The sequence below is a fragment of the Xenopus tropicalis genome, chromosome 4 (assembly GCF_000004195.4).
Source record: "Xenopus tropicalis strain Nigerian chromosome 4, UCB_Xtro_10.0, whole genome shotgun sequence".
Lineage (NCBI taxonomy): Eukaryota > Metazoa > Chordata > Amphibia > Anura > Pipidae > Xenopus > Xenopus tropicalis.
The window spans coordinates 4,932,302-4,944,403 of NC_030680.2; the positions used below are offsets into that span (position 1 = coordinate 4,932,302).

General features: G+C 44.9%; 1 protein-coding gene across 1 annotated transcript in view; it reads left to right on the forward strand.

Moving 5' to 3' along the window:
* Positions 1-12,102, forward strand: part of nell1 (neural EGFL like 1) — a 383,209-nt gene that overhangs the window by 220,431 nt on the left and 150,676 nt on the right. The window contains exon 13 of the mRNA XM_031900696.1: positions 11,963-12,088. Coding sequence (XP_031756556.1) covers positions 11,963-12,088 — 126 coding nt within the window. The remainder of the gene's footprint in view (positions 1-11,962; positions 12,089-12,102) is intronic.

The following is a 12,102-nucleotide window of genomic DNA, read 5'->3' on the forward strand; positions in this document are numbered from 1 at the left end:
GTGACAAAAGAATAGCTGCGGGCGACAAAATAATAGCTGCGCAACAAAAGAATAGCTGCGGGCGACAAAATAATAGCCACGGGCAACAAAATAATAGCCACATGACAAAAGAATAGCCATGGGCGACAAAATAATAGCTGCAGGCGACAAAATAATAGCCGCATGCAACAAAATAATAGCCACGTGACAAAAGAATAGCTGTGGGTGACAAAATAATAGCCGCGGGCGACCAAATAATAGCCACATGACAAAAGAATAGCTGCGGGTGACAAAATAATATCTGTGGGCGACAAAATAATAGCCGCGGGCGACAATTTTATTTTGACGCGCGACATTTTCGCCATTTCGCAAATCTTTTGAAAGGTTCGCAAATTTTTCGGCGAAGCGAAACGGGACAGATTCGCTCATCACTACGTGTAACTATTCGCTTGATGCCCGAGATTATTCTTGCGACAATTTGGACATGTGACTATTCTTCTGACGCCCACAACTATTCTTACAGCAATTTTTGGATGCGCGGCAAATTCTTTTGTGGCAAATTTTTTCATCTGTTCCACGAAACAATCCGCCAATGGCGAAACGTGGAAATTAGCCGCAAATCCATGCCTGGTGAAACATTTCGCCCATCACTTGAAGTCACGATACTACTTAAAGTCCGAAACTTTCCTACTCGTTGCGGCAATACAATTTTGTCGCTTAATTTTTAACGCACAGTATGAAAAAGTTGTGCGAAATAACGAAAAAATTGGTGAAAATACGCAAGGTGCTAAAAAGTCGCGGAAAATACGAAAGGTCTGATTGAACGAACGCACAAAGTGTTCGTGGATTAATAAATCTGCCCCAAGAGTACAAAGTAGGGATCTTGTTGGTTCCAAGGATCGGGATGAAGGGGAAAGTGCTTTATTGTCCTGTAGAACTTTCTGTGGAGTTGAGGTTGGAGTCCAAGTTGAAGTAAAAGGTTAATTTTTGAATCAAGATGGGATTTCCATTGTAGTTATCAGTTTTGAGGATGGGCAACGAGCCCTCAGCCTTGGTGGTTACTGGTTACTCGGTGCCCCTATGGGCCACATGGGTATCGCTCAGTAACGCTCAATGGTGCATTTGCCTGACCCCCATTAAACCGGTTTGCACTATAGTTTGCTTGGTGCATAGATCTGCTTTCATTATCAAACTGCTTGCCAATGGGGGTGGAAAGAGGGGCAATAAGTCTGGGGGATTGTGGGATTCCCCTGGTACAAGAGATGGTGCCTTTCATAGGGAGCCCTGTATTAACTGAGAAGCTCCCTTGCTCCTTATGCCTTGCACCTAGGGTGGGCACCTTTCTAAGGAGTGGGGCAGGCACAGAAGGGGGCAGGGTCATGATGTAAAATGGGTGGAACAATGACACAAAATGGGTGGAGCTATGTTGTTGCAGCTGCTGGAGGGAGGGTAATGGAGTCTATCTGGGAAGAAATAGGGTAAGCTCTAGGCAGATGGGGGGGTTCGGAGAGGATTGGGGGTAGACCAAGGGCATTGCAAATTTGCCAGTGACTACATTGCCAGTAAATCTTCAATACAGGCCTGGCCTTGGCATGTGTATTGCCGGCTAGGTGGCTACCCTACGTGCAACTTTGGATATTGGTGCTTACTACTAGTATTGGTTAGCAATTTTGAGTGTATAATGGCACGTCCATGGGTTCTACATAAGCCCTTTGACTTAAATTGTATTACATACGCCCAGAGGCCGGCTTCCTCCACTGCCCTCCTCCCATAGCATCATACATATCCTTCCTTCCTCCACCCAGAGCATAGGGAACAGGGTGCTCAGAGATTCAAATAACAGGTCAAATCTCCCATGTACCTAGTACCCAGTATTCCGGATGTGAGGGAACTTCAGGTGTGGCTTGGCGGCATGCTGCCCCTTAGTCTGTGCCACCCTAGGTCTGGGCTTATGTGCCCTTACCACAAATCCGGGCCTGATTACATAATGGCAGGGACAAAAGTATTCCTGGTGGTTATGAATTGTCTTGTAACCAAGATAAGGAGTCCAAGACCAGGACAAGACAGTAGATGTGGCAGAGACAAGTCAACAGTGCCCAAACTTGACCATTTACAAGGCCGAGAAATGGCTAAAGGCAATAGAACACAAGACCAAGACAGGACTGAGTAGAACAGTACCACTAGAACAAGACTCTGGTGTAGTATAGAACACAACAAGGCCAAGTGTAACAGCGCCCAAGGCTTAGTGCAACAGAAAACAGGACCAGCAGCAACAACACATAAGAACCAAACTCAACAAGGCGTTGAACGTGTTCTAGGGGCAGGTCTTACTGCTCCCACCATTGGCTTGAATGGCTGCCAGTGATACTTTCCTCCAAATCGCTTGTTCCATCTCGTACCACATATGTTCTGTTGTGCTTTGTTGACTCTTCATACCCTGGCACACAACTACCCATAAGGTTTTCACCATACCCACTACTCTCATCAAGGGGATTCTATACCCCCAATGGAAAACAGCAGGATCTGGAATTTATCAGACCAGGAAATGTTTTCCAAATCCTCTGCTGTCTGGTGTTTTGGTTCCTTAGCCAGTTGCAACTGAAGAAACCAATGGAAGGCCATCGGCTGCCATACTTTTGTCAAGGTTTTGGGATCCCCCTTATTCCAAGGTTCCAGGTCCCCCTTAGCTTATTCAAAGGTTCCAGGTCCCCCTTAGCTTATTCAAATATTCCAAGTCCCCCTTAGCTTATTCAAAGGTTCCAGGTCCCCCTTAGCTTATTCAAAGTTTCCAGGTCCCCCTTAGCTTATTCAAAGTTTCCAGGTCCCCCTTAGCTTATTCAAAGGTTCCAGGTCCCCCTTAGCTTATTCAAAAGTTCCAGGTCCCCCTTAGCTTATTCCAAGGTTCCAGGTCCCCTTTAGCTTATTCAAAGGTTCCAGGTCCTCCTTAGCTTATTCAAAGGTTCCAGGTCCCCCTTAGCTTATTCAAAGGTTCCAGGTCCCCCTTAGCTTATTCAAAGGTTCCAGGTCCCCCTTAGCTTATTCAAAGGTTCCAGGACCCCCTTAGCTTATTCAAAGGTTCCAGAGAGATTAAACCATTTTGTTGGCAATTTCACCATAGCTTCATAGCTGAGTTGGTCACATATGACTTCATATGTCACCCTACTTGGCCTTCATGGTACTCAACCCTACCAAGCAGTACTTTGTCCCCCTTACAGGTTGGGGAACCACTGATCTACACTAATGGAGGTCAACCCAACCCCTAGAGATCGTACCTTTCACCCCCAGTCAGTCTATTGCACTGTACATTGGAAATACACTGTAACAATAAGTTACTTGCACTAAATGCGGTGTCCTTAGTACTGACCCAGATAGCGGCACAGAGAGGAAACAGTGGGAAATGTTCTGCTTCCCTATGGCCCATTCATCATCGCCTTCCTTGCCGAGCTACTGCCGGAACATTACCATTTACATTTCTTAAATCCTTCCCTGTCTGCTTTCAAGTACTTATCCTGCACAAGTACCAGTATCCCCATCTATCATCCTCCCTGCACAGAAGCACCTTTAGTGTAGAGGAATGAGCCACAGAGACCGGCAACTAAATCAATAATGAGGCAGGGAACTTTCCAGGCTGAGAGATGATTGCGAGGGATCAGTCTGCTCGGCACTCAGTGTCTAGGAAATAACCATTATACTGAATAAAGGCAAAACAAATCCTGTTCATAATTAGGTATTATATTGCCTGTGTAGTTATTAAGTATTGTGTGCCCAGAACATTCCTTCTCTGTATATTTGTATTTATACATATGGGTAGGGGGTGCCATAGTGTTTCCCTTAGACAGTACAGTATGGGGGTACAGCTTATTGTGTGCCCAGAACATTCCTTCTCTGTATATTTGTATTTATACATATGGGTAGGGGGTGCCATAGTGTTTCCCTTAGACAGTACAGTATGGGGGTACAGCTTATTGTGTGCCCAGAACATTCCCTCTCTGTATATTTGTATTTATACATATGGGTAGGAGGTGCCATAGTGTTTCCCTTAGACAGTACAGTATGGGGGTACAGCTTATTGTGTGCCCAGAACATTCCTTCTCTGTATATTTGTATTTATACATATGGGTAGGAGGTGCCATAGTGTTTCCCTTAGACAGTACAGTATGGGGGTACAGCTTATTGTGTGCCCAGAACATTCCTTCTCTGTATATTTGTATTTATACATATGGGTAGGAGGTGCCATAGTGTTTCCCTTAGACAGTACAGTATGGGGGTACAGCTTATTGTGTGCCCAGAACATTCCTTCTCTGTATATTTGTATTTATACATATGGGTAGGAGGTGCCATAGTGTTTCCCTTAGACAGTACAGTATGGGGGTACAGCTTATTGTGTGCCCAGAACATTCCTTCTCTGTATATTTGTATTTATACATATGGGTAGGGGGTGCCATAGTGTTTCCCTTAGACAGTACAGTATGGGGGTACAGCTTATTGTGTGCCCAGAACATTCCTTCTCTGTATATTTGTATTTATACATATGGGAGGGAGGTGCCATAGTGTTTCCCTTAGACAGTACAGTATGGGGGTACAGCTTATTGTGTGCCCAGAACATTCCCTCTCTGTATATTTGTATTTATACATATGGGTAGGGGGTGCCATAGTGTTTCCCTTAGACAGTACAGTATGGGGGTACAGCTTATTGTGTGCCCAGAACATTCCCTCTCTGTATATTTGTATTTATACATATGGGTAGGAGGTGCCATAGTGTTTCCCTTAGACAGTACAGTATGGGGGTACAGCTTATTGTGTGCCCAGAACATTCCTTCTCTGTATATTTGTATTTATACATATGGGTAGGGGGTGCCATAGTGTTTCCCTTAGACAGTACAGTATGGGGGTACAGCTTATTGTGTGCCCAGAACATTCCTTCTCTGTATATTTGTATTTATACATATGGGTAGGGGGTGCCATAGTGTTTCCCTTAGACAGTACAGTATGGGGGTACAGCTTATTGTGTGCCCAGAACATTCCTTCTCTGTATATTTGTATTTATACATATGGGTAGGGGGTGCCATAGTGTTTCCCTTAGACAGTACAGTATGGGGGTACAGCTTATTGTGTGCCCAGAACATTCCTTCTCTGTATATTTGTATTTATACATATGGGTAGGAGGTGCCATAGTGTTTCCCTTAGACAGTACAGTATGGGGGTACAGCTTATTGTGTGCCCAGAACATTCCTTCTCTGTATATTTGTATTTATACATAGGGGTAGGAGGTGCCATAGTGTTTCCCTTAGACAGTACAGTATGGGGGTACAGCTTATTGTGTGCCCAGAACATTCCCTCTCTGTATATTTGTATTTATACATAGGGGTAGGGGGTGCCATAGTGTTTCCCTTAGACAGTACAGTATGGGGGTACAGCTTATTGTGTGCCCAGAACATTCCTTCTCTGTATATTTGTATTTATACATATGGGTAGGGGGTGCCATAGTGTTTCCCTTAGACAGTACAGTATGGGGGTACAGCTTATTGTGTGCCCAGAACATTCCTTCTCTGTATATTTGTATTTATACATATGGGTAGGGGGTGCCATAGTGTTTCCCTTAGACAGTACAGTATGGGGGTACAGCTTATTGTGTGCCCAGAACATTCCTTCTCTGTATATTTGTATTTATACATATGGGTAGGAGGTGCCATAGTGTTTCCCTTAGACAGTACAGTATGGGGTACAGCTTATTGTGTGCCCAGAACATTCCTTCTCTGTATATTTGTATTTATACATATGGGTAGGGGGTGCCATAGTGTTTCCCTTAGACAGTACAGTATGGGGGTACAGCTTATTGTGTGCCCAGAACATTCCTTCTCTGTATTCATTGAACCCCAAGATTACAATGCTCAGTTACTGGGCACAATATCCAGTTTTCATTTCCCCTCTTTCTTCTTTTCCTATTTCACAGTCTGTGACATCGCCAAAGCGTTAATGATTTTTCACATTTTTTTCTATTGTTTCCGACAGCCAATTAAAAATGATCTCTGTTATTACGGTAGAGATATTTCTGTTAATTACAATTCTGGATAATTGCAGGTGCCGCTGGGGTCTCCTAGGGGGGGGGGGGGGGGGTCACTTTAGCCAAAATAGCACTAAACTGCAAAATAGCTTTATTTTTTGCCCTTTCCCCGGTTGCCTCCGCGCCCGGCACATTTTAATTGCTTTGGCTTCCGGCTTTGCAAGCAATAGAGTCCCTTAATTTGGTTTCTGCGCTGATTCTGTAGTTAATAATCTTCCCGTGTGTTATTATTCCGAGGCTTTGGGGTCCTTCTCCCATCTGCTTGTAGATCATTAGAGCTTCCATGGCCATCAGGTCCACCATCAACAGGATGTGCCAGTTGGTTGGGTTTGGATGAATCCTGGTTGGACTAGGGGTGTTATGGGGCATCTATGGGGGGTAGAAATGGTTGTCCCCATTCTATTTGTTAGTAGGGCCAACTTCCCAAGGCCGTACCCAACAGGGAGCTTCAATTATAAACCAGCTGGTCACTGGGATCCTTGGTTGGGAGAGCCCTGCTAACTTAGTAGTATTGGACCCCGTGACTACTTGTATTGGGGGGAGCAGATATCCTGGTTGGACTAGGGGTGTTATGGGGTATCTGTGGGGGGTAGAAATGGTTGTCCCCATTCTACTTGTTAGTAGGGCCAACTACCCAACAGGGAGCTTCAATTATAAGCCAGCTGGGATCCTTGGTTGGGAGAGCCCTGCTAACTTAGTAGTATTAGAGCCCATGGCTACTACCTGTCCCTCTTTTACTACAGACAACATGACACTTTAAAGAGGTTGAAGAGCTTTTGTTTGGGGGGGACCCTGTTACCAAGGGCCGGGCTTACCCCAGCAGCCTAAGTCTCTGCATGCCTAGCAAAACGTCAATAACTTCTCTTTAGGAGAGGTGATACCTTCTCCCTTACAGTATTCACCATTGTGGCCTGGTAATTCAGTTGGGCAGAAATCCCCCCCCCCTAGTGTAGGGTCCCTGAGTGACCTTAATGCCTTATCGCCAGTAGATCTAGGTTCTAGTTATCTCTAGTAGATATAGCTCCTAGTTATCGCCAGTAGATCTAGGTTCTAGTTATCTCTAGTAGATATAGCTCCTAGTTATCTCTAGTAGATCTAGCTTCTAGTTATCTCTAGTAGATCTAGCTTCTAGTTATCTCTAGTAGATCTAGCTTCTAGAAATCTTTAGTAGATCTAGCTCCTAGTTATCTCTAGCAGCTCTAGCTCCTAGTTATCTCTAGTAGATCTAGCCCCTAGTTATCTCTAGTAGATCTAGCTTCTAGTTATCTCTAGTAGATCTAGCTCCTAGATATCTCTAGTAGATCTAGGTTCTAGTTATCTCTAGTAGATCTAGGTTCTAGTTATCTCTAGTAGATCTAGCTCCTAGCTATCTCTAGTACTAGGTTCTAGCAATCTCTAGTAGATCTTGCTTCTAGTTATCTCTAGTAGATCTAGGTTCTAGTTATCTCTAGTAGATCTAGCTTCTAGTTATCTCTAGTAGATCTAGGTTCTAGTTATCTCTAGTAGATCTAGCTCCTAGTTATCTCTAGTACTAGGTTCTAGCTATCTCTAGTAGATCTTGCTTCTAGTTATCTCTAGTAGATCTAGCTTCTAGTTATCTCTAGCAGCTCTAGCTCTTAGTTATCTCAAGTAGATCTAGCTTCTACTTATTTCTAGCAGATCTAGGTCCTAGTTATGTCTAGTAGATTTAGCTCCTGACTAGTGCTATGTAATTGTCAGTTCTAGACTTACCCAAGGGCTATCATTGCCTCTCTGTCACCAGTAGACTTTCTTGAAGGTACCTTGCCACCAGTAGGATTTCCAATAAGCTTCTTCCCATCACCCATTTCAAGTTTCCTTATCATTGACAGATAAGTCAAAAGGGTTGAGGAGACCACCTCATAAGTATGTGAATAAACACAAGGAATTCTGGGAACTAATCCCAAACAGCTCCAAGAAAATCCCATTTACATGGGTTTATCTTATAGGCTAAAGCTCACCCACAGGGTCATCAGTGGGCTAATCAGATTGCAAACTACAGACTACAGGGTTTTACCCTTCTTGGGGCTCGTCTGTGTAGTTGAGGGTTCTCTGAACAGCCATTGGGTGAGCTTCAGCCTATAGGATAATCCCATGTAAATGGAATTTTTTGGAGCTCTTTGGAATTAGTTCCCAGAACTCGTCACTGACAGAATTTCAATAGGGTTTTCAAAAGCCTCTGGTTAGAATCTCATTGGAAGCCACGAGTTCCCACCCACCAGTAGACTTGTTGCTTGGACTTGGTAAACTTCCTTAAAGACTTCCTGCCTGGACCTTTTAACAGGCTTCTGTAGGCTTTGGTATAGACATCTTGTCACCATTAAACCCAACCACATTGACTTTCTGCCGTCTGTAGAGCTCCATAGGGAATCTGTGGAGCAGATCTATAACCTAAGTCCATGTTACCCTCAGCACTTTTAATTGGATTGGAAGCTGGGATTGTTATCTAGGGAGCGGCAACTGTGTAGGGTGAGAAATCATTTGGGATAACTAGTCCTTTGCTTCTAGTGATGGAAGATTTAAAGCACTTGTATACAACTGCTATAGTTCCAGGGGTACCCAGGGCACAGATAAGCACTCACCCCAAATCCCCCCCTAACTGGCCTTCAGGCTGGGCCCCCTTAGCCCATAACAAGGTTACAGATATATAGAAACATTGGGGTAACAGTCACCCCGCTATAGTTCCAGGGGTACCCAGGGCACAGATAAGCACTCACCCCAAATCCCCCCCTAACTGGCCTTCAGGCTGGGCCCCCTTAGCCCATAACAAGGTTACAGATATATAGAAACATTGGGGTAACAGTCACCCCGCTATAGTTCCAGGGGTACCCAGGGCACAAATACCCACTCACCCCAAATCCCCCCCTAACTGGCCTTCAGGCTGGGCCCCCTTAGCCCATAACAAGGTTACAGATATATAGAAACATTGGGGTAACAGTCACCCCGCTATAGTTCCAGGGGTACCCAGGGCACAAATAAGCACTCACCCCAAATCCCCCCCTAACTGGCCTTCAGGCTGGGCCCCCTTAGCCCATAACAAGGTTACAGATATATAGAAACATTGGGGTAACAGTCACCCCGCTATAGTTCCAGGGGTACCCAGGGCACAAATAAGCACTCACCCCAAATCCCCCCCTAACTGGCCTTCAGGCTGGGCCCCCTTAGCCCATAACAAGGTTACAGATATATATATATAAGTCATACCCGGCACCACTCTATATGTCCGTACGCTGAGCCAGTGGGTAAGTTTCACCTTCAGACAATTTTATTGGACGCTAATTGCCTGGAAAGTGAAAGATTTACCCCGTTGCTGAACTTGCGGAATGCGCCATTATTGCCGCTTATTGGTAGGTTACAAATAGGGAACATTATATAGAATTAATGGCCGCTGATCCTCGCGCCATAAAGGCGAAGAACGAAAAAAAAAAAAACCGCCATCATGATTTCATCTGCATTTCATTTCTCCACGAGATACTGAGTCCTTCAAAATGCCACGGCGACAGGTTGCTAGGGGTACGGCGATTCCAGATCAATTATATGAGTCTCCGGCAGCCATTTATCACGCCACGTTAGCATCAATGTGGGTTTGAAAGAGTAAGCGAGTCAATATTACAGGACGCAGATAGGGCACAGACGGCGCGGAGATTAAAAAATAAAAAAAGAGAGATATATGTGCGGCCGGGGGGGGGGGGGGGGGGGGGGATACGGGGACAGAGCCAAGTATGGTAATGTAATTGTACTGGTATTGTCATCAGCCGCACAAAGGAAATCATTTGCTTCTGTCCTGACCCATTAGATAAATCCGATACATTCATCCGGCAACTAGAACTGAATCTATTGAAATCCTTGCTTTATGGCTGAGATTCTAGCTATCTGTATAACAGAGCATTCTGTCACAGTGGCACAGATCCTATCTGATCCCCCCATTGTAAGCAGCAGTCCTGCCCTGCTTTATGGCTGAGATTCTAGCTATCTGTATAACAGAGCATTCTGTCACAGTGGCACAGATCCTATCTGATCCCCCCATTGTAAGCAGCAGTCCTGCCCTGCTTTATGGCTGAGATTCTAGCTATCTGTATAACAGAGCATTCTGTCACAGTGGCACAGATCCTATCTGATCCCCCCATTGTAAGCAGCAGTCCTGCCCTGCTTTATGGCTGAGATTCTAGCTATCTGTATAACAGAGCATTCTGTCACAGTGGCACAGATCCTATCTGATCCCCCCATTGTAAGCAGCAGTCCTGCCCTGCTTTATGGCTGAGATTCTAGCTATCTGTATAACAGAGCATTCTGTCACAGTGGCACAGATCCTATCTGATCCCCCATTGTAAGCAGCAGTCCTGCCCTGCTTTATGGCTGAGATTCTAGCTATCTGTATAACAGAGCATTCTGTCACAGTGGCACAGATCCTATCCCCCCCATTGTAAGCAGCAGTCCTGCCCTGCTTTATGGCTGGGATTCTAGCTATCTGTATAACAGAGCATTCTGTCACAGTGGCACAGATCCTATCTGATCCCCCCATTGTAAGCAGCAGTCCTGCCCTGCTTTATGGCTGAGATTCTATCTATCTGTATAACAGAGCATTCTGTCACAGTGGCACAGATCCTATCTGATCCCCCCCATTGTAAGCAGCAGTCCTGCCCTGCTTTATGGCTGAGATTCTAGCTATCTGTATAACAGAGCATTCTGTCACAGTGGCACAGATCCTATCTGATCCCCCATTGTAAGCAGCAGTCCTGCCCTGCTTTATGGCTGAGATTCTAGCTATCTGTATAACAGAGCATTCTGTCACAGTGGCACAGATCCTATCTGATCCCCCCCCCATTGTAAGCAGCAGTCCTGCCCTGCTTTATGGCTGAGATTCTAGCTATCTGTATAACAGAGCATTCTGTCACAGTGGCACAGACCCTATCTGATCCCCCCCATTGTAAGCAGCAGTCCTGCCCTGCTTTATGGCTGAGATTCTAGCTATCTGTATAACAGAGCATTCTGTCACAGTGGCACAGATCCTATCTGATCCCCCCATTGTAAGCAGCAGTCCTGCCCTGCTTTATGGCTGAGATTCTAGCTATCTGTATAACAGAGCATTCTGTCACAGTGGCACAGATCCTATCTGCCCTGCTTTATGGCTGAGATTGTAGGGAGTGTATTTGCTGCTTTAGTTCAGACTTTAATCCACTAATGGAAGGAAATTGTTTACCAGGAGAAGTGACTTTTAATGAGTAAACATCTCTAGGGTGGGGGGGGGGATGAGAGGCTGTGGGATTACTGGGTGGGATTCTGGGGGGCTATTCTGCATTCCGCCCTTGTATCCTTCTTCATTAGCATGGGACTGATAGCGCCGGGGTTTAATAGGATAACGCGGTGAGGAACTGCAAATCCCTGCCGTGTATTTAATTGTGGCCCCGGCGACCCGCCCCTTCCTCTTCCTTTGTTAAAATGAACGATAATAATTTGATTTTATCATTTTATTTGCATTTAATTTAGCCTTTAATTATCTAGGCTCATTTTCCTTTTTTTTCATTAGTCCGCGCATAATTGTGCCGCGGAAATCTATATTAGATTTAAGTTTTTCGTTTAATATAGAAATTGGTAATTGGCTTTTAATTCGCAACCGAATGGTTGCCGGGACAAGTGGGCTCCTAGCAACCAGATATCTGTTTAAACAGAGTGTAATATAGTGTAAATGGGGTCATGTAACCTGGAAACTTTGCACCTGGCCTTGTAACCCATAGCAACCAATTACACAGTTTTTAAACAGGTGCCTAGTAAAGGCTACCGGCTGATTGGTTGCTATGGGTTACTAGAACGGGTGCAATCTTTACACCTTCCATTGCATTATGTTATAATGAAGAAATAATAAGGGACGGTAATTTATTAACTTGTGACTTCTATTCACAGATATTGATGAATGTGCAGCCAAGATGCATTACTGTCACGCCAATACGGTCTGCGTCAATTTACCGGGATCTTACCGGTGTGATTGTGTGCCAGGATACATCCGAGTCGATGATTTCTCCTGCACAGGTGAGAGCAAAATA